At 47.8% G+C, this 22,595-nt stretch overlaps 10 protein-coding genes across 10 annotated transcripts; 2 read left to right on the plus strand and 8 right to left on the minus strand.

Moving 5' to 3' along the window:
- Nucleotides 1–181: 181 nt before the first annotated feature.
- On the minus strand, nt 182–1,506 carry N7447_008966 (uncharacterized protein; the record flags this gene model as incomplete). Its single annotated transcript, XM_057233228.1, has 4 exons — nt 182–668; nt 718–1,085; nt 1,138–1,242; nt 1,291–1,506. The coding sequence occupies 4 exons, from the start codon at nt 1,504–1,506 to the stop codon at nt 182–184; spliced, it is 1,176 nt and encodes a 391-aa protein (XP_057082770.1).
- Nucleotides 1,507–1,928: 422 nt separating this feature from the next.
- Nucleotides 1,929–3,787, plus strand: N7447_008967 (uncharacterized protein; the record flags this gene model as incomplete). The annotated part of the gene is made up of 6 exons (XM_057233229.1): nt 1,929–2,066; nt 2,116–2,186; nt 2,244–2,440; nt 2,488–2,862; nt 2,918–3,255; nt 3,326–3,787. The coding sequence occupies 6 exons, from the start codon at nt 1,929–1,931 to the stop codon at nt 3,785–3,787; spliced, it is 1,581 nt and encodes a 526-aa protein (XP_057082771.1).
- A 356-nt stretch (nt 3,788–4,143) lies between these two features.
- Nucleotides 4,144–4,503, minus strand: N7447_008968 (uncharacterized protein; the record flags this gene model as incomplete). The annotated part of the gene is made up of 2 exons (XM_057233230.1): nt 4,144–4,409; nt 4,491–4,503. 2 exons carry the CDS (start codon nt 4,501–4,503, stop codon nt 4,144–4,146), a joined length of 279 nt encoding a protein of 92 aa, XP_057082772.1.
- A 482-nt stretch (nt 4,504–4,985) lies between these two features.
- N7447_008969 (LysM peptidoglycan-binding domain-containing protein) lies at nt 4,986–6,360 on the minus strand (the record flags this gene model as incomplete). Its single annotated transcript, XM_057233231.1, has 3 exons — nt 4,986–6,012; nt 6,080–6,249; nt 6,343–6,360. The coding sequence occupies 3 exons, from the start codon at nt 6,358–6,360 to the stop codon at nt 4,986–4,988; spliced, it is 1,215 nt and encodes a 404-aa protein (XP_057082773.1).
- A 4,941-nt stretch (nt 6,361–11,301) lies between these two features.
- N7447_008970 (uncharacterized protein) lies at nt 11,302–12,324 on the minus strand (the record flags this gene model as incomplete). The annotated part of the gene is made up of 2 exons (XM_057233232.1): nt 11,302–12,149; nt 12,210–12,324. The coding sequence occupies 2 exons, from the start codon at nt 12,322–12,324 to the stop codon at nt 11,302–11,304; spliced, it is 963 nt and encodes a 320-aa protein (XP_057082774.1).
- Nucleotides 12,325–13,429: 1,105 nt separating this feature from the next.
- N7447_008971 (uncharacterized protein) lies at nt 13,430–13,895 on the minus strand (the record flags this gene model as incomplete). Its single annotated transcript, XM_057233233.1, has 2 exons — nt 13,430–13,612; nt 13,680–13,895. 2 exons carry the CDS (start codon nt 13,893–13,895, stop codon nt 13,430–13,432), a joined length of 399 nt encoding a protein of 132 aa, XP_057082775.1.
- Nucleotides 13,896–14,048: 153 nt separating this feature from the next.
- N7447_008972 (uncharacterized protein) lies at nt 14,049–14,561 on the plus strand (the record flags this gene model as incomplete). Its single annotated transcript, XM_057233234.1, has 3 exons — nt 14,049–14,099; nt 14,173–14,258; nt 14,342–14,561. 3 exons carry the CDS (start codon nt 14,049–14,051, stop codon nt 14,559–14,561), a joined length of 357 nt encoding a protein of 118 aa, XP_057082776.1.
- A 2,218-nt stretch (nt 14,562–16,779) lies between these two features.
- Nucleotides 16,780–18,111, minus strand: N7447_008973 (uncharacterized protein; the record flags this gene model as incomplete). The annotated part of the gene is made up of 1 exon (XM_057233235.1): nt 16,780–18,111. The coding sequence occupies one exon, from the start codon at nt 18,109–18,111 to the stop codon at nt 16,780–16,782; it is 1,332 nt and encodes a 443-aa protein (XP_057082777.1).
- Nucleotides 18,112–18,374: 263 nt separating this feature from the next.
- On the minus strand, nt 18,375–19,920 carry N7447_008974 (NUDIX hydrolase; the record flags this gene model as incomplete). Its single annotated transcript, XM_057233236.1, has 5 exons — nt 18,375–18,571; nt 18,699–19,058; nt 19,200–19,226; nt 19,327–19,483; nt 19,894–19,920. 5 exons carry the CDS (start codon nt 19,918–19,920, stop codon nt 18,375–18,377), a joined length of 768 nt encoding a protein of 255 aa, XP_057082778.1.
- Nucleotides 19,921–20,481: 561 nt separating this feature from the next.
- Nucleotides 20,482–22,241, minus strand: N7447_008975 (MRS7 family protein; the record flags this gene model as incomplete). The annotated part of the gene is made up of 3 exons (XM_057233237.1): nt 20,482–21,540; nt 21,609–22,108; nt 22,175–22,241. The coding sequence occupies 3 exons, from the start codon at nt 22,239–22,241 to the stop codon at nt 20,482–20,484; spliced, it is 1,626 nt and encodes a 541-aa protein (XP_057082779.1).
- Between the last annotated feature and the right edge of the window lie 354 nt (nt 22,242–22,595).

The raw sequence follows: 22,595 nt of genomic DNA on the forward strand, positions 1-22,595 counted from the left end.
ACGTTCAAAGTGTTCTCTTCCTGAATATATAGCCCACATTGCCCCACCAAGCGTGAGTCAACATTGACAAATTCGGAAATAGAAGATCTATATCGAAGTCGACGAATTATTCCAAGAAACATGATAATCTAATTGGGTATATAATCAGAGGGTCTCCTTTTCTAGGAATAATCTCAACCTTTTAGCGGTTGCCTCCAAGCTCCTGTACCTCGCTCAGATCATCATGGGAAGGTGAGGCTCTAGAAGAACCAGACTCTTTATAAAAGGCCTCATAATCGACAGGTCGCACGGCATTTGCTTGTAGGTTCTTTTGACTGTCCACGCGCTCTAGGTTGACCGAGTCACTTCGAATTCGGGAGCGGAACGCCGACCCTGATCCTGATCTCTGCCCAATGGCATTATCAGACTTGGATGCTGAGCGATCTCCATAGTTGGTGTGACCAGAGATCGATTGCTCAAAAAAGTCTGAGACAACGCCGGCCATCATGCCGGTCTGGAGCTCGGCCAGGACACGTTTGAGGGTTGGGATGCATGTGCAAAGAATCGAGGAACTGAGGATTAACTGTAACCAGATGGCTGGCATGAGGGAATTCCAGGTTGTATCTAAGGGGTTCGAGTTATAGAGTGGTCGGAGGGAGCGTAGGCCAGCAATCGTCAGGGCTAGAACTCTGCGTGGGATTAGATGGTAACCCTGTTGATGTTTGGAGATATACTCACAGGATCCGCATCCCAAACAGGGCAGAGATTTGGTGGCGCTTCCATTTTATTATTTGGACTTGATGTAGTAAAGCCACTGGCAGCCCAATTATTACCACATCTAATAACATGTGGATGCCTCCCAACACGATATATAACGCCTCTTGGTTTACGCATCGCTCGGGGCTGGAATTCCACGGTTGTGGTTGATTGCACTGGTTTCCGAGCGCTATGAGTGCAGCTATGATCCAGGTACTGATAAAGCCCAAAACAACCTTGCATGCAAGTGTTATTCTCTCAAAAGGTTGCAAGGATAGGACCAGAAGTGCAACAGCAGCCTTGGAACATCCTAGTACAAGAACGGCGAGAAGTTGACTAGCAAAGAGCGCCTTGATTATGTTAAAATATAACCTTTCAAGGGAAGGTGCTCAACATTCTTACCTTGCTGTATTTTTCAAACGAGGCATTGCTCAACGTATCTCGGTGCTTCCCAATGCCATGGGAGCTGGCCACATTCACACACACAGTCTGAGGAATAAATATGATCTAGTGGATTTATGAGAAAAGGCAATCATTGAAGGTAGATATACTTACAAAACTGAGCAGTAGAGTAGAATCACTCCAGGAAACCCTGCGCAAAACGCGGATGCGAGATATCAATGTCACTGTTGTCGCAAGGATGGTGACAATAAGGAGAATAGTGCTCACGGTAATAACCCAAGCACCATGATCATTATCAGTGACAGGCAAGAGTGGTGGCAGGAGAATCGTTATACTGGATGGCATGGCAGTCGAAAGTTTCTCGGACATATTTGAGAAGGACCATGTTTATGCCGTAGATAAACAGAGACATTTTATGATATATACAGAACCCAACCATTATTCGAGTACTCTCATATCAGGCTCATCATTGGATCTCCCAAACCATCAAACGCACAACAGCACGATTATTCTTGTCTTGCAATTGATCAGTCTGAAGTTCCACAACCGTGCATCTTCCGGTCCCAGCTCCGTAGACCGAATACTGGTGTTGCAGCATACCTCAATCCCATCTAGGCAAGACAAGGACAATCTACCGTAAGACAAGAATTTTGCATCATCCTTGTTTTTTTTTTTTAATTCATGGCCTCCACGCTAGTTTTGCTTTTTCTTTCTCCGATCTTCCTTCGGGTCTTGTCCGATGTTTTTGTTTCCCATCATCAACTGCTTTTGTCTTTCTCTGCTGGGAACAAATGGAGCACCTTGAGATGCACCCCTTGGAAAGGGAAAATATGGGCATTGGAAAAGTCGCCCCAGATCAAGATACAAATATCGCCAATGCCTATAACCGCTTGCGTAAAACTGGATCCATGGAACAGGCTTCGCCTAAGGTACGATCTGTGAAGTCGATGGAGTCTACTTAGCTGAGACAGTATACAGCGACTTTTCAATTTCACCCAGATATTCTTCTTCTCACTCACTTACTTGTCGAGCTGGGAAACTCAAGCTTTGTATGAGAGTCTTCTCGCTTGTTGTGCTTCGGCACTAATACCACGGCCACTATTTAGGAATTTGAGCACAGTGCTCTCAAATGGCGGCCCTGAGGCATTAGCTTGGGGTATAGTCATTGTGGTGTTCGGTGCAATGGCTCAATCTGCCTCGCTAGCCGAGATGGCGTCGATGCAACCAATTGCTGGGGCTCAGTATCACTGGACACATTACCTGGCACCGACGACCCAGAAGAAGTTCATCACTTGGATGCAGGGTGTGTCACTATCGAGTACTCCCGAAGTCAATTCTAACATTATGCAGGTTGGGTAACCTGGTTTGCGTGGATCTCCATACTCGCCGGTGTGGCCAATACTACTGCTACGATGATCCAGGGCCTAGCGAGTGTGAACTACCCAGAGTACGAGCCAAAGCAATGGCACATAACCCTTATCATTGTTGGCATGCTTGTTGTTGAAGCGCTGATGAACATGTATACGTTTTGGCTGATTCCATGGATTGAGATGCTAGCAGGTATTCTGCACATCTGCCTTTTGATTGTGTTCCTGGTTGTATTCACAGCTCTAGCACCCCGTCACACACCAGAATTTGTCTTTCTACACACGCAAAGCACGTCGGGTTGGGCAGAATTCCCCGCCTGGAACATAGCTCTGCTCACCCCTGTCTGGGGGTTTGTCGGTGCGTACACATTATATACTTGGAAGAGGCAAAGGCAGCAAGCTAAGAATTACAGGATTTGACGGCGCAGTACACATGAGTGAGGAAGTCCGCCGAGCAAAACAGGCTGTTCCTAGGTCTATCTTCTATACCGTCGTCGCCAACGGTATACTGGCATACGCAATGGTCATATGTATGCTCTTCACAATGGGCTCGGTGGAGGAAGCCAAGAAATCCAGGTTTCCGATAATCGAGATCTGCCGGCAAGCAACTGGGTCTGTGAAAGCCGCTACCGCAATGGTGAGCGGGTTGCTTATAATTTCGCTGTCAGTTAATCTAGCGAGTATCGCATCTGTCTCAAGATTAACGTGGGCGTGGGCTCGTGACGGAGCCTTGCCCCGGTGGTTTAGTTATGTATGTATCACCCACACCAGACGGTGCCGTACAAGACGACGCAGAGGATATTCGCTAACACTAACGGCAGATCGACCGCAAGCACAACGTGCCAATCCGTGCTGTTTGGCTACCGGTCCTCGTTGTCATGATTCTAGCGTGTTTGAACATTGCCGATGGTACCGCCTTTGGGGCATTCGTTGCACTGGGGTCGATTGGTCTCTTCGCGTCATATTTTATTGCCATTAGTTGCATGGTGCATAACCGGTTTCAGAAGCATGTGGCCCCACTTGGGAACTGGAATATGGGGATCTGGGGACTTCCGGTTAATGTCTTTGCTTTGGTATATACTGCATGGGTAACAGTGTGGCTGGCATTCCCGTCTGCGTTACCGGTTACTGGTGAGAACATGAATTATGCGGCGCCTATTTTCGCTGCGACTACCTTGTTTGCTTTTGGTTATTGGTTTATTAAGGGACGGACTCGCTGGGAGGGATTGAATAAGGAGGTTATTCGGCTGGTTGTGGAAGGAGGAGAACTTCAGTTGAAGTGATTTGTTTTTTTATTGTCTATTTACACTATAATATATCGAGTTACCTGGTAGAAGGATCAATATTATGATGAGCTTATAGATGAGGTATATATTCTTTGTCATTAATTTCAAGTAAGCAATTAGTTAGGTTGATATACAGGCCATCAAGTTGGTCGGATGTTCCACTCTAGAGCATGATAAACAACCATTGGCATTTTATGGGAGTGTAGAGTGGAAGAGTAGGAGTATACAGCATTTCAAATAGTTACTATGGATGATGCACAATGGAAGAAGATTGGAGTAGAATAGCCAAACATTTTATTTATAGATTGCAAGCAACCAACTTCGAAAATTATCCGAGTTTGGTACTTCTAATGTTAGAGGCCGAAAACGAGATCCATATCGATCTCCACAAACCCTTGATGGATTTCATTCAAGCGGGCTTCTGCAACTATTCTAGCCGTTGCAAGAATAACAGCATTCGGGGCATCGTAGGGTCCATATACTGGCATTGAGATGCATCGCGGTGTGAGGCGATGGAGAGGCTTCAGGCTGACCTCGGCTTTCCCGTCTTTGATTCGACGGATCATGCTTTGCATGAGCTTTTCGCTAGAATTCCCCCTGCATCTCTCGTCGAAATGCACTGTCACAAAGTAGGTGCATTCATAGTCACTCATCTCCCACTCGGGGAGAGCCGGACCCCCGAATCTATATCTAAACATACCTGGTTGCATCATATTGAGTCTTAGCGAACTTGCTGGTTAGTGAGATAATCGTACGGTAAATCAAATTGCTGGATGGAATGGATGGTTATGAGCAGGCACCGGGGATTCAATTTTGTTTAAATAGGATATTAGAGACATGACGAATTCTCGACCGTCTTCGATTTCGGGATCTTTCATTCAACAATAGCTTTGTGAAATCTTCCAGTGCGGTCCACATGACCATACCAAGGGTGCCCTTTGTCTTTCTTTGTACTTAGACATACTTTACAAGGATCAAAGAAAGTTGGAAAGTCCAAGTGTGTAAAAATGAATGTTCATTGGTGTCATAAAATGTTCGCTGGTGTCATTCGTCGTAAAAAGACCAAGGGCGAGTGCCAGCATCACCCACAGCCAATTTTTGCAGAGCAAGCTCATGCTATATACAAAGAAGGCACCGCCTTAAAGAGAGGAAAGAAAGGTAAAAAAAAGATCCAAAATAAATCAAAGGCTCGAACTTAAGCCTTGATACAGTACTGATATCCGAGCCACAGATCCGAACACTTCTCGTTGAGGCCACTGTTCAAGCTGCGGAGCTTGGGGAAGGTGATTCCAACAGCTTCGGTCAACTTGGCACAGAAATCGCCGTCCGTGACAGTGTAGTATTTCTGGCATGATGAGTTGGCGTATGGGTAGAGAGGGGCTTTTGTGGATGAGGAGTCGGGGGCAGTGGGCGCTGTTGTCGCGGTAGGCGCAGACCTGGTTGTGAAGGATGGTGTAGGAGTGTGGGTTGGCGCGGCCACATGCACGTCCACGTGGGGGATCCAGGTGGGGAGGGCCCAACCCGCGGTGGTCTCAGTGGATGCAGTGGAGGATGTCTCGGTAGGCTGGGCAGCTTCGGCGGGAGCGGAGGTCTGGACAGGCTCAGCAGTCTCGGCGGGCTGTTCGGCGGCGGTCGAAGAAGAGGAGCTGCTGGAGTCATCGCCACCACCGAGGGCGGACTCCGCGCCGCTAGTAACGGTTCCAATGGTAGCTTCGGTACACTCGCTCATATCACCAGCCCAGCCGCGGACACGGTTGGCGATGTCAGAGGCGTAGCAGTGGGTTGCGCCGCCCTGACCGAGGTTGCCGGATGAGGCGATGGAGCCAGAGTTGTAAGTGCGTGCGGCCTTGTAGTACTTGGCCGCCTCGGCGCCGCTCTGGGCTTCATAGCACTGCTTGAGACCGTCGCCCTCGGTGGTTCCAGCGGTGCCGTCTTTGATCATTTGCCTAATCATGGACGAGGGGCAGGGAGTTGTCATGCTGCCATCCTTGTTGCAGGAGCCCTGGCCAGCGTGACTCTGCATGAGACCAGTGTTCAGAACACCGTTGTTGGTGGAATGGACGCGAACGCAGCCCTTACTTTCTTGCATAACAATTGCAAGGATAAATCGAGCGTCGACGCCCGTTTCGCTGGCGATCGACTTGATGCTGGTGTTAATGTCGCTTGTTTCGTCGTCAGAGTTGTCGCATGATGCGGCAATGAGAATTTGGTTGAGACCCCAGCTAGAAAAAAAAAGAACCACTGTTTAGCTCGATGCTATACTCGTCCTCATCTGGTTGATCTACTTACAGAGTCTCGTACTCCGACCACTGACTCAGGGAGGGCCATCCGTCGGAGGCGTCGCCGGTACCACCCATGATAGCATAAGTGGCAGCGGCGCGACGGTGCAAGGAGTGATGAGGCTTCACGCCATGAGGAATGGCTTGAATGAGAGTCGGCAGGCTGCCAGCAGCCAGAATCTGTTGTGAGATTAGTCATGATTGCATGGTTGGTTTGGGGCGGAGCTGTGGACCATGTCGCACTCGACCGGTTCATACAAAGTATAGACATACCAATGAAGGAAAGAACATTTTGATAGAGGGAATGAGGTCAAACGACGAAATTGAAGCGACAAAAGGACGATAAAGAACTGTGGAAGAAGCCCTGCTTGCACGGTCGAGAGAAAGAAAAGAGGAGACGGGACACGAAAGAATATATACTCATGATTAGCTCTGTGCCCTTTACCGTTCCTTTCTGGTTTGGTAAAGTGATCAGTCGAGGCCCGCAGCGGAATCGAATTACGTCTAGAGGTGGCTGTAAAAGTGGTCCAATAGCGGGCCTAGGGCCTTGCGCAGTACCTGTAAGGGCTGAAACGCTGTCCGAGAGAGAACCAGTCGCCTGGTTATGGAGCTATTGGTCTGTTTCAGATCGCATTAAGCCCCTGTGGGCGAACCTAGTTAGCTGGTCCTTCAAGTCGATGGCGTTCATCCCCGGTTCGTGGGCTGGTGATTGGCCCGTTGTGGGGAGGCTAGGATCATCCATGTGGAGCTCCGATGGCAAAGTTCGTCCTTTTTCTCCTCCTCTATGGCCCTCCCGAGTCGCTGATCAGAAGAGAGACGTTAAGCGTTTGAATTCCGGTTGGTTGTGTTCCTGAATTTCTTTCTCCCCTGGTACCTGGAATGATTCACCCCAGGTACTTCCAGGAGTTACATGTGACGGGTATCCCAGCACTTTATCATTTTATCACAGGACGGGATTAAACAACTCGCTTCATGGGGGTGGGACCCTATTCCACAAAATAAGACAAAGAGGCGATGTAATATGTAGGGTTGCATCGGCACAAAGAGTTAGTTAACTAGGTCAACGGGCACGGCGCTGATTGATGCCTGGTCTTTCAGGCATCAACTACCATGTGGGCTCACTCGAACAAATATTCTGTTTTTCTTCTCACTTTCTTACGCGGTAACGATGATACAGAACACAGTATCTCAATCCTATTCAGTCATATTAGGACCATATTATGCATGGTTCGACCCGGGCTGCAGCATTTTGGCCCTTCGCCTTTTTATGCTTCAATAACTACGTCCAACCCTGCAATACACAAGTCACACCACGGGACAACACGATGTCATCAGGAAGGAAGGCTATCCATAGTGTAATGTAATGTAATGGAGACGATCAGCCTGCTCTCGGGACAGGCTCACCGGTAGAACAAAGTTCTTTCAACTGTAAACGCGTACTTCTCCGCCTTGGCTAACCCACAATAGAAGGTGAAAGTAGATCGCCGCTATTCATTCCTTGATCGCTCACTACTTCGGAGCGTTTACGTTGTACGGAGTACAGCCACTTCCTTTGTACTCGGAGTAATCATTAATTGATCAATGATTCCGGTCGGATCACCCCCAATGCCCAGCCTTCATCGCAAATGTAGCTCAGATTTTTGAGGCTGATTCATGCAATTCAAAGCGACATTTATGCACAGGAAGCATGACAGTGGCCGAATATTTACTCCTCACTCACCTAGCCAGAAATCTAGGACATGATGCCAGCCACCAGCCATCGGTGATCTATGATCGCCTTGTACACCATCGAATTGACAATTACATCGATCTTTTTGAAATCACCTCGTATTGCTCCTTGGGCATTGCTAGAATATCAAGGATCCAAACATTAGTTATGTCTTGACTCACTAACCATGCAAACTTCCAAAGGGCCTTCAATAACCTACAAGAAAGCCTTCAATATTGGTATGTTCGAATACTAAGGAGTACCCTATACTTCGTATTTCGTACATTCTCTTCGGATGTATTAACAATGTCAACCGGATCTCCGAAATGAGCGCTGCCAGCTCCGTCTTGAGTCTTGGCTTAGTCCGTTGTAGAAGCCGGAAACGCCAAGACATGGCGAATACAGCTGGCCTCCGACAAGGTTAGACAATAATTGGAATTTATGGATCCCAATGACGATTCCTCCCACGTGGTCACTCGTTGTACAAGAAGCTAATCGTCACTGTTGTTTGAATAAATGCGCTTCATGTTTATCAAAAGTCAATATTGGTGTGCTTTGTAATATATTGTATAGAATCAATCGATACTTAGTACATACTTAGTACAAAAATACAGTAGTGGCTTCAATCAAACATTGTGGCTGAGGCTGAACGAGGCTGAGCCCCTGCTGGTATCAGCCCAGGGATTTAACACTATATCATAGAGGGAGTATTGAGTACTATGTAAATCATGTCTTTGAGCTTGCCGCGAGGATTCTCGCAGATTCCGTGTTGCTTGAAGTCTAGCCCTGCATTCCAATGTCTCAAGTATGAGTAAAACAACATTGCCTAGAGACCTCAGGTGAGTCCAAGATGATTGAGCTAAGCCATCAAGACTTGCCGAACAACACATGCAATGATACGGGAGCCTATGACTCAGTAATGCCCCCGAGGAATTTGATAATTTCTATATGCAGAAAATCAATGATGATTAATAATTCCCCAATGGACAATTTGGTCCACAAATCCCATCCATACTACTCCGTACGCGCAGCTAAAATCAATATATGGGCGCATACATATCTCAGAAGGCATCTTGTGCTATGTCCCTTGCAAATACCCGTGATCGTCAGTTGCCACATTGGCTAGACTTTACAGCCATCCTTCTCAGTCCAAATGATCAGCCTGAACAGCCTCCTACTAGTAACCAGCCCCTGAGGATCCCAGCCCCTTTCTCCTGTCTATTATGTACAATTTAAAAGGTAGGGAGAAGCCTGACGTCATAACTACAAACATTATACTTCGTAAGAAGTACTCTGTACTGAGTACCGAGTACATTTGTGGATATTAGAAACCCCCTGGGCACAGTGACTGATCACTAGGGCATCTTTGTCAATTTGAGTCGTTTTGACTTCCTCGTTTGTCATTTACGTTGGGCCATGCAAGCCTCGTGCTCTTTGAGCTTGTATTTCATACGAGTGGCGGTTATCGGCATCGAACATGAGATACAGGTCTACTCTGTCCGCTATACACATAGTCTAGCGGTCAGGATTTAGGATAGAAAGATCTGTATCATATATATGTGGAATGCCTGGTCAGGATTAATGTCAGCTCCGTTTAATGGCTTCCCCAAGTTGTATGACCAATGTATAGCTTGAGATGTCGTGAATTTTGCGTTGAGTGAGTAGATGATATCCATGGGTAGCAAAATAAGGATCCAAGGCTCGGTGACGGATCCACCCGTGGGCCTGCACGCTTCCAACGTTTGCATACAACCCGCCGCTACCCGAGAGCTTAGCTGTATCAAACAGGGTTGTAGGTATACACTTCTTCACCCGCTCATAGCCCTCTGGTTGCAAATTCTGTGTCGTGATACGTATCATGTAGAAAATAATTGTTGCCTGTGGGGAAACTTAGCATTAAAGGTGCACTAATAAAACATACTATTGTGCACAACCAACGAATAAAATATGTCTAAAAGTAATTGATGTTATCTCGAAAATTCCATGTTGGTGCAATTATCTCTGCGACCTGTTATCATGAAACAATTGAGACCCGCGGCGTGTTGAATGATCTCTCACTCGCCGCGGCACCAGAGAGATAGTTGACCCGTTTCTGTGGGTCCAGCCTTGAAATATGAGCTTGAAATATGAGACATCCAAAAACTGTATCGTTATTTCACTTCAACCCTCAACATAACTTGTATAGTGTGGTCGCGACACTGATTTTTCACATCTCTACGTCTCGGTCAAAAATATGAACCGAATATGTTGTCCTTAAACATTTCATCATACTCAAAGCCATCAGGCTATCAGCTTTCTGAGTTGGCCAAGCCGGAGCTCAGCGATACAAGGAAGATGTGACCTGGCTGAAGCTCCGTTTGCGCCCCGTTGAGGTCTACATCACAACCTGACTGTTGGTGGATGCGTATCCCAGCGAGAGGCTCTCAGATCGAGGATAATAACAATATTGCCCACGCCAGATTCAGAGCTCATGCTGACTGCAAAAATGCGCAAATAATCGGGATGAGTCGTGACTATCGCATGGTTCACAGAATGAAAATTAGGTGGCTGTTACACTAGCAGCTTAAAATGAAGACCTGACATCTTCACCGCCGCCGCCACCAGAGCGCTACTCCTCTGCTGCTTGATGAGATTCCTAGTTCCCAGGGGAAGCCTTGCAGATCTAATCCTTCGCCACGGAAATAGTGTGGTTGTTTCTCAGGCTTACACCACGTCCCTTTGTTCTTGCTATGACAGCCACTGAACAGCAATGATTTCCTGACTGCCCCAACGTCTGCCCATGTTGATGACTCTCACTTTGTTGGTTTGCTTCGGTAAATTGCGCCATAATACAGAAGAGTCTCCCTGTGCACAACCCGAGACTCGGTACAATGAGCCTGAGGTCTCCGCCTCATGCAAACCCCGAAGAATACCTCTACAGCAATCGACTACACAAAATCCGATACAAGAGATGTCATCAAGTCTGGCTCTATAGAGTATCTCTACCTCATAGAACCATGATCTAGATGTCGGTTACCACCATGCCATCGGGAAACCAGCTCCAGCAATCTTCGGCGATGGATCTGTCCATCAGGCCCAGCATTCCTATTGCTTTTCGAATGGGACTTGGTGCTTTCGATTGTGTCTGTAAACTAAGGGCATGGGGGTATGGTGTTGAGTATTCATATGTGTTTTTAGAATGGAGCGGTCAAGATCTAGACGAGTTGAGAAGTCATGCCGAAGAAAGCATGCTGAGAACGGTGGCTAGACCACTGTTGAGATTCCCTCAAGGCAGTGCGATCTGCATTTCAGATCTTTTACAGTGGGAAGGGAGGTCTTAAGGTGTTGCCAAGGTTGTCAATTTGTAGCTTTTCTAACTGACATTTATCTCAGAATGAACATGTATCAGATATATGACCATTTCGCTCATACTTAAGTACATTCACTTGGAAATTACACGATAAGCACAATTCAAGCTGACTATGAGCTAACTAGGTCGCAATTTGGGCTGAAATCATGTGCAGTCAAAGAGTAAAACGTGAAGCTCAGAGGTTGGGCTTGGTAAGCTCCAACTCAGTCCATTCCCACAAGCGCTTCCCCATATCCTCATTGCATGCCCATTTGTTTCGATGTTTCAAAATTCCAACAGGCACGTAATATCCTCCGTTGGTGATATCCTCCTTCGGACCAGTAGCAGCCCACAACGAGTTACACGCGCCCTGATGCACTGTCGAGCCAGAGAAACGCAAAACCTTTGAGCCCAAAGCAGCAAACGGAAAATGCAAATTCAAAGCGTCATACAAATTCGTCACGATAATACCTGGATGGACCGCCACCGACGTTATTGACGGGTAACGCCTGCTAAGTTCAGCGGCAAAGAGAATATTAGCAGCCTTCGACGCTCCGTACCGAGCAATTGTGTTGATCTTCTTGAGCTTCTCTTGGTCCAAGATTTTCTCAAATGCCGGCGAGAAATTATGCCCCACAGAAGAGAGCGACACGACACGGACATCCGAGCCAGGTTCTTCGGCCGTCTTAAGAAGTATTGGCAGCAGCAACTTGGTAAGATGAAAGTGCCCGGTATGATTTGTGCCAAGCTGGATCTCATGGCCTATTTCAGTCTCACCAGGCGGTAGAGCCATCACACCAGCATTGAGGATTAGGATGTCGAGACGAGATGACTGGGCGCTCACTTGCTGCGCTGCATTCTTGATCGATTTATCCGACATCAAGTCCAACGGTATCCAGGTGATCTCAACGTTATTTGAAACGGATGATTTCAGCGATTTGATGGCTTCTTCTGCCTTTGCTTTTGAACGCGCACCGAGAAATATCTTCTTCGGATTGTGCTTGGCCAGCTGGAAGACTGTTTCTTTGCCTAACCCTGCATTTCCTGTGAAGATACATCACGTCAGATGCAATATTAGGGGCCATTTAATACGGTTTAACCCACCGCCCGTGACCAGGATGACCTTCCCGGTCAGATCTGGGATATCCTTTTCAGGTGCAAAGCTCACTACACCCGCATAGTTGAGTGCATCCATGATAGCTATCACCCATCCAGACATTTTGGTGGAAGTAGGACTTAATGGATTTAGGTTGCGTTCACCGTTGAATTGGTTAATAGCCGATGATAGTAGACTTAACAAATGCACCGGAGGAAATATCCCGCCGGCATGAAAATTCTCACAAAGGCGAAGCCTTCAATGTTCCAAAGCCTCCGAAGGTTTATCGCTATTGGAGGTACACAGTATCTCACGTGAACTATATTTCAAGGAGCGCATCTGAAAAACGCTTCGGAGCCGGGGAAGCGCTAAGATCAGAATAACTACCTTACCCGAGCTAGCAGACGACGACGGATGGGAAGTTAAAGAGATCAAAGACGATTAGATCTTCGAAGATGAACTTCACTACTTAGTTAAATGGCACGGTTAGCCATCAGAATATAATTAATGGGTCTCCGAGAGCGTAATGGTTAACGCCCTAAAGACCATCGTAAAATATAAGAGAATAAGAAAATGATTACTTAAAGAAACGGCACCGAATCCACGAAAGAACGGCATCCTATTGATTACCTATCACGATAAAAGTAGGGAAAGAGAAAATAAAACCACATAAGTTCATAACTCCTAAGTAAAAGGAAGATAGCTTAGGTGCACTACCAGAGCAGCGGAAATAACGGAATTAACGACATAGGCAGAGACCGCGTGCTTAACAACGGCCTTAAAAGAAACCACGGCCCCGTGCTAAGCGTGAACCGGCTCCTCCGAACCCACGAGTTGACCCCGAATCGAAGCCTCTACAGTAAGGCGATCCTAGTCGTGCATAACCGTACGAGTGTCACGGACTATGAAGGAGCGCTGACCAGTAACACACTGGTTATAGGAGTCGTGAACGGCTTAAGAAAACGGGTTAATAAATAAATTCACGGACTAAGGTCAACCTGAATCATAAGAAGAACACGCGTACTAATAAGATGATGAAGATGCTTATGGGTCTTTACCAGGCTATCGAACCCGGCCGCGGTATCGCATATCAAGGGTATCGTCCACATCAACTCGATCAGTGTCATGTGGAAAGCGTGGGTCAAATGTCGACGGTGGTTCTGCTGAGGGCATCTCGCCTCCTTTATAAGTGTTGCAATGAGACAACCGGACACGCAGCGATAGGATCTCAAACTGCCTCCAAAACGGCCATTATTAGGTCCTCAGGCAAGGCGAACTCGACAGGGTCACCATCCCCATCACGCTGATCAAGAAAAGCACCATATTCACCCTCAGAAGTCAACCAGATGTGTTCGGGCCAGGCGAGAAGGGACAAGATCTCAAAACGGTTACCCTCAATACCCTCGGGAACCTGAAAGCCAAGCAAAGTCAGAACGAAAATGCGCAGGAAACCTATCGACTAGACACCGAATACTCACAGATTCGCAAACCTTATGTTGCTTCGCACAATGGGCACACGATTTGGAGTTGGCAGCATCCGAAATGTACCCAACCTTGAAGATAGGAGAGGTAGGAGAGGTAAGAGAAGGCAAGGGAGGAAAGGGAGAGATAGAAATTGAGAGGAGCAAAATGTCAGTTGTGGGTGATTTGCCAAACAGGGAAAGATCAAAGACCTGAAAGTGATTTGGGTTCATTTTTGAATGCCGTTAAAATCCTCAGATTTTGCTGACATTTTGCTCCTCTCTCTTTCTATCTCTCCCTTTCCTCTCTTACCTCTCCTACCTCTCCTATCTCTCTTACCTCTCTCAAATACCCATTATCAACCTTTGCAGTAGCAATGCTTCATTATGTCACCCCCAGTTCCTCCAAGCAACGGGGGCCAACGTGATATTGCAAAGGTAAGTCTGTATTCACATTTACGTGCTTCCTATCATCCCTGATTGCTTTGTATTATTGTGTATCTGGGCCTAGAACTGTCCATCTCTATTGGCATACGCAGTGCCCGTTCCTTGTCTTCCTCAATATCAGACATGGGATAACGACCTTCGAGGTAAGATGTAAACCCGGGGGATGTAAAAGGACTTTCAGAGTAAAGTTATTAATGTAAACTGAGTAGCGCCAGCTTGGGATTTCTGACCAGGCATCCTCTCACACCACCTTCCCACGCTTGGCGACTCTCCTGTCCATCGCCCACCGGTGCCGCTCGTACCCCGCGCATTGCTAAGGATGTTTACAGCCTAGAGAAACGCGAGGCCCGTAGGGCCATCCCCCAAGCGGAGCTAACGCGCCGATGGGAAGTAGCGGACAAGGCCGCCGCTAAGCAGCGTAAGAAGGTCGAGAAGATCCAGAAGAAGTGGTGATCCTGGCCATGGTTCTACCAATGCCCGACAGAAAGTGAGTTATACGAAAAGCACCCTCAGGAATAGTGATATACTAACCAAGAGTGTCGGTATATAGCCACTTCTACACTCCGATACCTCTTCGACCACTATGGATATCCAGCTGAAGAGATCACCGAGTCTCGGCTACGCCCCCAAGCGCCCCCACATCTTCCGATTTATGTGGAGTGGGCATATTCTGTGCAAGTCCCAGAAGAAGTTCGGACCACAGGGTCCCACTGGGACAGGGAACAGGGTAATATCCCAGTACGATTCTTTGCTCCGGGATTGTATGGCACACTCACCCTTCTCTCACTTTCGGTCGCCCATTTCTCACCCGAGCGACACCACCGAACTATTGACCGCATAGAAGCCCCTCGCCGGTGAGTTAGTAGTGGGGTGGGTGACCTCCAGCGAATTTATATTCAACAAGTTTGATTCTCCTAGGCGGCCGCCCTCCTTTTTCCTACTGTCATTTGAATCCTAGGAAATGTGTCAACCGGTAGAAATTAGTACCAGAGAGTTATGATCAAAACAACACGCTTGTGAGAAAAAAATTCAGTATAGGAGGGGAAGCACACGTCAGCGGTTCAGGGGCGTGTAGGATATTCAGGTGTAGACTAGTGGTGTTTAGGGCATTTAGGTGAACGGGCTGAAGGAAGAGTAGGGCGGCAAGAGGTTATCTAAAAAAAAAAAAACAAAAACATACAACAGTGAGGATTCGCTGGTGGTCACCCACCCAACTACTAACTCACCGGCGTGTGGCTTAAGTACGGCTGAGCGGACGGGAAGCCCTGTTTTCCACACCCTATGGTCGTATGTACTTGGCTACGCAGCAGAGAGAAAAAAGACGTACCAAAAGTTTACACTACGCTACAATCTGTGTAGCCTTTGGAGCTTCCAGAGTTTACTCGCAACTAGTAAGAAAACTCGCCCCCTTGTGTGGTTTTTGTCCTTAATAGGATCGGTACTTCAATAATCTGACTATCTAGGTTCTGCGATTATATCAGATGGTACTTCTAGCAACCCCTGATAGTGGCTAGTCCCACAAAGGCACATGGAGATAGCGATACGCAATTAAAATTGAACTCACAGTAAAGTTCAAGCCACCTAAGCATATGTATGACGCAACATACAAGGTTCAATAACTCCGTATAAAGATAACGCGACATATGACGAAGATCTAGATCTTCGTAGAATTATGACCCATCACCAAGCCGATGACAGCCCACTAGTGATGCAGAACACATCGACCAACAGGTCCACATGGAGGTACAGAACTTTGAAATGTCGGTGACAACACCCCAATGAGGGGGTAAAGCCAAGACTCTGACTTTCGCCCTGTACAGTAACCTTTAGGGAGCAAACTTGAGACACCGCTAGTTCTAAAGAGATTGGCAGGGTATGGTTCTTGGCAAATGTTATAGAAGCAGATGTCCCACGTTTACCCCTCACTTGGAATTTAGTCTTGTCCGGTGGAATTCTTAGGTCGGCAATATAAAGACTGAACCAATGGGAATATACAAGTCTAATGAGATGTGGACTGACGAGTGGACGTATGATTTGACGAAGGCGGGTGTGTATCAAATAAGACCGGAATGATTGCCAGCGACCCACGTTGGTCATTTTGGATTACGTCTGCGTCTGCATCTGTGGGTACATGCATACATGTAAGAAACTAAGCATACGTCTGTATAAGAGGTCTGATATAGGTGTGCAGATAAGTTTAATTGCGACTTGGGTAATTGGGTTACAAAATGGAGTTGATGAAAATGAAATGTGGCATTGATGTCCACCGAATCCAACTGGGTGATCAGATTAAAAGGTTGACTGGTTTTTAAACCCATGCCAAGCCAGAAATATTGCCGAGAGAAGAAAATGCCTGCAGAAGTCTATAATATTGACAAAAAAAAATATAAACCACCAGGTCAGGGAAGACATGTAAAGAAATAGAAAAAAGTGGTATGTAAGGAGAGCTTAGTGGGACATGAATGCCCGGGTAGAAGGGGAACTGGTTAGGGAGAGTGGAGGACATTGAAGATAGACAAGTGAAGACCGAATGATACAGTCAAAACCAAAACAAAGTTGTAGAGAAAAGGGTATAGGTATAGATATGATATGCTGTCGTGAGATGTCGTGAGATGTATGCTGAAAAACAAGATGAAATAGAAATGGCGAGTTTGAGACCAAAGACTGAACCTCAAATCCATGGATCGGTCTGCGCGCAAGTATACGGGTTGACAGGCCCAACAAACTTGATCTGAGCCTTCAATTGCTCCCGTCTGCGATCATCCTTTGACTCGGCAATCTTCTTCTTCGCACCTAGGAACACCCCTCGGGTATTGTTCTGGGACTGCTTCCGCAGTGGGGACGAAGTAGGGATGGCATTTACACGAGATAAGTCAGGAGTCGATGACGATGGCTCTAGAGAGCCGGACGGACATTTATATCTCGGGAATTGAACGTTCCGCTTGGACTTTTTGGGCGATTCCCAGATCACAGAGCCGTGTTTTTGGTAGGCGGATAGCGGAACCGCCAGTTGTTTCGGCCGCGGTGTTGTGGGAGATGAGATCGAAGTAGGCGATGTTGGTGAGATTGGTGTTTGAAGATGGAACTTGTGGTTCGTATAGTCATATTCGGTGCTCGAGGACGTAGCCACAGATGTGGCTCGCTCGACGTTGGTGTTCAAGGCCAAAAAGGATTGCTGGGGTGCCGGGGCTGTGCTGGCGAGTGCACCGCCTACATCGTTGAGGTGGTGGTCCATGGGCGCTGTCGCCGGGCGGGGAATATCCTTCGGTTTGTTTTCTGTCGAGTCGCGCGAGAGAGTGCGGTGGACATAGGTCTTGATTGAGTTGCGAACTCCGCCGAAACCGCCGCGGTCGAGCGAATGCCAGCGGCACTTGCCCTTGGCAAACTCGAGTGGGTTGCCCATTTTGCGGGTTTTGCTGCGTGCAACCATATTTGGGCTGAGGCGACCCCCGGCCTGTAGAGCGGAAGGCGCCAATTCGGGGAAATAGTCCCACTTCTTCTCGCGAAAATAGTGATTTGTACCTGTGCGGTTTGGGATCCAATTCGATGGACGCCCGTACGGGGTGTCAGAAAATGAAGACGAGACTGACGAGGGCTCGACAGTTGGTATATTGATAGCGATAGAGTGCGTGCGTTTGTGAGATTGCGGGGATAGTTCCAGTTGATCGGATGGAGTTGGGTGATCGACTAGATCGTCAAATTCGGAGCCAGAACTGACGAAAATGGGATAACTATCTGCTGAGCTACGGGGTTCACTGGATACGGTGATGCTATCGAGTGTACTTTCACTGTCGCTGGAGTCACTCCATATAGCCGAATATTCTGGCTGCTCGGGAAGGGGTTCTGCGGGGAGAGGTTTATTGAGAAAGAGATCGGAACGAGTAGCGAAGGTATTTGGTGACAGCGGTGGCAGTGGCGAGAGTGGTGGGATTACTCGTTCGAGTCCCTCGAGCGAACGAGATGGTCGGACGGGGGGTGCCATTCGGCTGTACGAAGCTGGCATTTCGAGCCAGAGTCGAACAATCAAAAGTATCAAAACAAAGAATGGAAACCGCCACAGACTAATGTGAAGAAGGTCTGGAGACAAAGAGGAAGATATTAATGTATAGAGCATGGAGTAAGGAGAGTTATAATATACGGTAATATCACATATACATCGTCAAACGAACCATTGACGCAAGGACATGTCGGATCGCCCTTGCTCCGCTTAAACGATGATCTGATTGGACTATGGATATACATGTTAAACCCATCCCGCACAGTCCCCTAAGTAAGCCTGGCCTTTCCTTCACTCAATTGACCGGATTGACACAGTTTGGCAATCATCTCCTCATCTCCAAAGTGACTGTTATGCTCGAATTCTGGTTCCTGCGCATATGCGACACGAGCTGCATCAACAATAATTCTTGCTGTCATGCCAAAGATGCGATAGCCTTCTCCATGCCGAACAAAGAACTGGTGCACTAGTGGCGTCGTTAGTATCCACATGATTTTGTGTCTCCTTGGCCCCCCCTATTTCCCGAAAGAGAAAAGAAATAAATATATTGGGCATATCGACATCGAGAAAGAAAGAAAAAAAAAAACACTTACTCCTCCATTGTGAATTATGCCACGTCCCCCAAGATCCACGATACCACTCTTCGTGTATATTCTCACTCAAAAAATCCTTAAAAGGCGCAGTAAAAACAGCCGCAACCTCTCTTGCATCCAAAATAGGAATCAGTGACACCTCAGGATCGGCATTCAGCCCCAAGCGGGGATCATAGCCATGGAGAAGAGCAACGCAGGGACGCACAACCACCTGCGTCCTGGCAAGATTTGCCGGGAGTTCGCAGAGATGCTCCACGCTGAATGGGGGTGGAAGCCCTTGGTTAATGTCGGGAAGGCCGATCTCCTCGCTTGCCTCGCGGCGCGCCGTTTGGAAGGCTGTCTCCATGCTGTCTGCTCGGCCTATAAGGATCAGTTTATATTTCTTTTTTATCCTTTTCTCTTTTTCTTTTCTGGTTCTTGTCAAGGCGTCCAATTTGACTCGGTTTTTTTTTTTTTTTCACTTTTTTGTTTTTTCCTTTGAAGGATACTGTCTCAACTTACCTCCAGGCAAAGCAGCATCTCCTGCATCTACACCCGAACAAGATTAGCTCAATCCCGAACAACCAACCCATGTCATGCATCCACCTGAAAACAGGGCTGGTCCAGGTATTCACTCTAGAAGACTTACACGAACTCAGTGTCTTAGCCCGGATCGTAACAACAACCTTAAGGTCGCCCTTGGCATCGGCGAACAGCAGTATCAGCACAGCCGCCCTTCTGCTTAGCGGGACCAAGTCGTACGTTGTTGGCGGGGGAACATAGTTTCGGAGCCTGCTGATTGCTTCCTATGGATACATCATAAGTACTAGGCTATCCCTGGGGTTGGGTTTCAACACCGGGATGGACAACCACGGGGAACAAGGAATATGGAATGAGGTCTTAGAACGCCTGAAGAGTACTGTTTTAGAACCAAAGAAAAGAATGTTCCATCTCTCTTCCCCGAATGGTTTCAAGTCCAAAGATGTAAGACTCAAAGCCGAAACTCAAATGGCCCTTGAATATGTTGTACACATCCAGGTATGATCGTCCTCAAAAAAGAAATGAATGACAATTTACGACCGGTGGCTGAAAGGGGGAGGGGGGAAGAAAGGGGGTCAAAACGGTAGGGATAATATGCATGGCAAAATGGACACAGCAGATTCACAACAGGGACACGCGGTCATTCGGGTAGTTGCAGAGAACGACTTACACATACCTGAGATGTGGGATTTAGGGGTGCCATTATTTTGGAAGTTTGTGGCTTGCTGTGGAATAATCTGCGCCGATTTTGGTGGCAGCTTGCACTAAATCGAAGTGTCTGGAGCCTGAGCTGTCTTCGCATTTCAAAACAAGTTCGTTGTAGTGTACTCCGTCCCAGCTATATTGGGGAAAGACGGGGTTGGGCTGTGTAGCCGAGGTAATATCGGTGACTAATGATATAACCGGCATCGGAGAACACTTCGCAAAGTGTTAGTTAATAGGGATTTTGTTAATGTATATGCACTCAAGTCATGTGTTCGCTTAACAATCCTGTAATCCAGTATTCATACGAAGAAGCCAAAGGGAATAGAGTACATCAGCCAGACAGCCAGATCACATGGAGAAGGGAGCATAAAATAAGGGAGACAGGGGATCAAATGGTCTATCAACACAGCAAGAATAAATAAGACAGGATGAGAACTGAAGGGGGGTAGACACCAAGTGAGAGCCAACAAAACAAAAGCAACCATCTATGTGACAAGGGTAACCCAAACCAAAAACATGCCTAATATCGAAACACAAATCGCCAGAATCTTCATATCAACTACAAGCTTTCGCTCTTCTTCGCGTCCTTGGACTCGGGGATCTTCTCGGCGCGATCACCTTCCACCATGGCCTCATTAGCCTCAGCAGACTGCTTAGCACCATCGGCCTCGGCCACAATCTTGGCCTCCTCCTTCTCGTCGATATCATCGATATCCTTAGGCACGGCAACACCCTTGTCTTCATTCTCGCTGTTCTGCTTGCTCTCTTCCTGGATCAGATCCTCCTGCTCCTTGATAACCTCAAGACGCTGCTTGTTGGTAGCAGCACCCTCGGCATTGTGGACCTCTAGTTCGATCTCGTGGAACAGCTCCTCGGGAATGCTGGAGAGCACAGACTTGAGCGCATCGATTTGCGATGCTATCTCGGACTCCTTACCACCCTGCGTGTATAGGTAGGCGTTGCTCAAGACCAACAGAGTCGAGGGAACGCCCTGCTTGAGACGCAGCTCGAGCCACATGTCGAGATCTTCGCGCAGGCGCGCGGGGGAGACGCCATGTGTGCGGATTCCGCGCGAGGCGCTGGCCATCTGCAGTTCTGGGACGGAAAGCGAATCAACACCCTCGTAGAAAATCGCACGGTCATCACGCTTGATCTGGCGCATGCGGTGGCGGATGGTGTATCGGAGCATGGCGTCGGTACCAAAGGAGTTGAGGTTCATGTAGCGGCAGATGCCGACCAGCTGGGGTCGAGACAGGTTGTCAAGGGTCAAGTCATCCTTGAAGATCTTGCAAACCTTGATAATATCCTCTGTAGAGGGTGTTTCACCGGTGGTGCGGATTTTGCGGAAAAAGTCTGTGAATTCGTCGTTCTTGACCGTGGTCGCAGTTAAGGGTAGACCAGTCTCCCGTAGGGTGTTGCGCAAGAATCCAGAAACTTCCTTGCGGGTCGAGCGGAGGTTCAAGGCCTTGGTGTCGCGGGCCTTCTGTCCCTCGTAGGTGCTGGGAAGCATGTTGGGGAAGATCTTTAGGGCGACTGGGAGCAGGAGTTCGGCAAAGGGAACGATGAGGAACATCGAAAATGGAACCAGGCGTCCCAGATCCTTTGTAGTACGTTGGAGCTAGAAACAAACTTCAAGTTAGCTAAATAGTACACGATATTGAAATATTCCTGGTGGCGCAAGCATACCTGACGGTGCTCTCGGCGGCTGAGCTCATAACCACCGGCCATCTTCAATGCCAGTCTCGAACTAATCTTGACCTCGGTGGCGAGCAACTTTGTGCCATCCCAGTAGTGCTGCAGCTCTTTCTTGACCTTTTGTCCAAGCGTCAACTTTTTCGCGCTCTTCTTCTCGGCTAACTTCTGGTCCTCCGGGTTCGACTTTGTAACGACTCCAGCGGATGTCTTGCTAACGGTTGATGATGCCTCGGCGGGCTGGCTCTTCGCAGCCGTAGATTGTGACTGAGTGGTCTGGTCCTGCGAGATCGGCTTCTTGGCTTGCTCGGCATTGAACCCGGGGGGAGGATAGTTCTGAGAAGAGTTGTTCGATGTAGATTGCTCGGTCGCATATCCACGCTGTGGGATCAGGATGGCAAGCGCCGACACTTGGGATGGCAGGTCGCGGCCATTTCGCAGAAGGCCGCGGGCTGCAACGGAGGCCGGGCTCAGTGCACTGGAACGACTACGGTCTGACAGCAAAAATATGTCAGCAACTGTCATTGGCTCCTAATTTCCCGATATTCTTCAACACTTACTGATCAGCGCAGACCGAAAGGCAGGTGTTCCGCGGACCAATCCGGTCGATCTCATCGTAGCGGACATTTGCGGAAATGTTAGGCGAAAAATTAAGTGCTCGGAGCAACGAGCAAGGAGGGTATAGGCGCAACAATGAAATAAATAATCAATCCTAATGTCCACGGGATGAACCAAAGAAAAATCACAGTAGTAAATGTCACAAAAGTTTGGAATGTCCTGGAACCGGTTCTGACGAGAGATGTTGTGATGTACTGCCGCAGTCATCTTGCACGTGACAGCCCGATACCGCCTCGGTTTTTGCTCGGAGTTAAATAGATAGCCGGTTCTGGAGATTCGTGGCAATTACTATTTATATCTAACCCAACTTTGTATATACTAGTACTAAACAGAAAACTCGCTCAACGTGAAGGTTCTTGAACT

This window comes from Penicillium robsamsonii (assembly GCF_028829455.1).
Source record: "Penicillium robsamsonii strain IBT 29466 chromosome Unknown utg000005l_segment0_segment0, whole genome shotgun sequence".
NCBI classification, from domain to species: Eukaryota; Fungi; Ascomycota; class Eurotiomycetes; order Eurotiales; family Aspergillaceae; genus Penicillium; species Penicillium robsamsonii.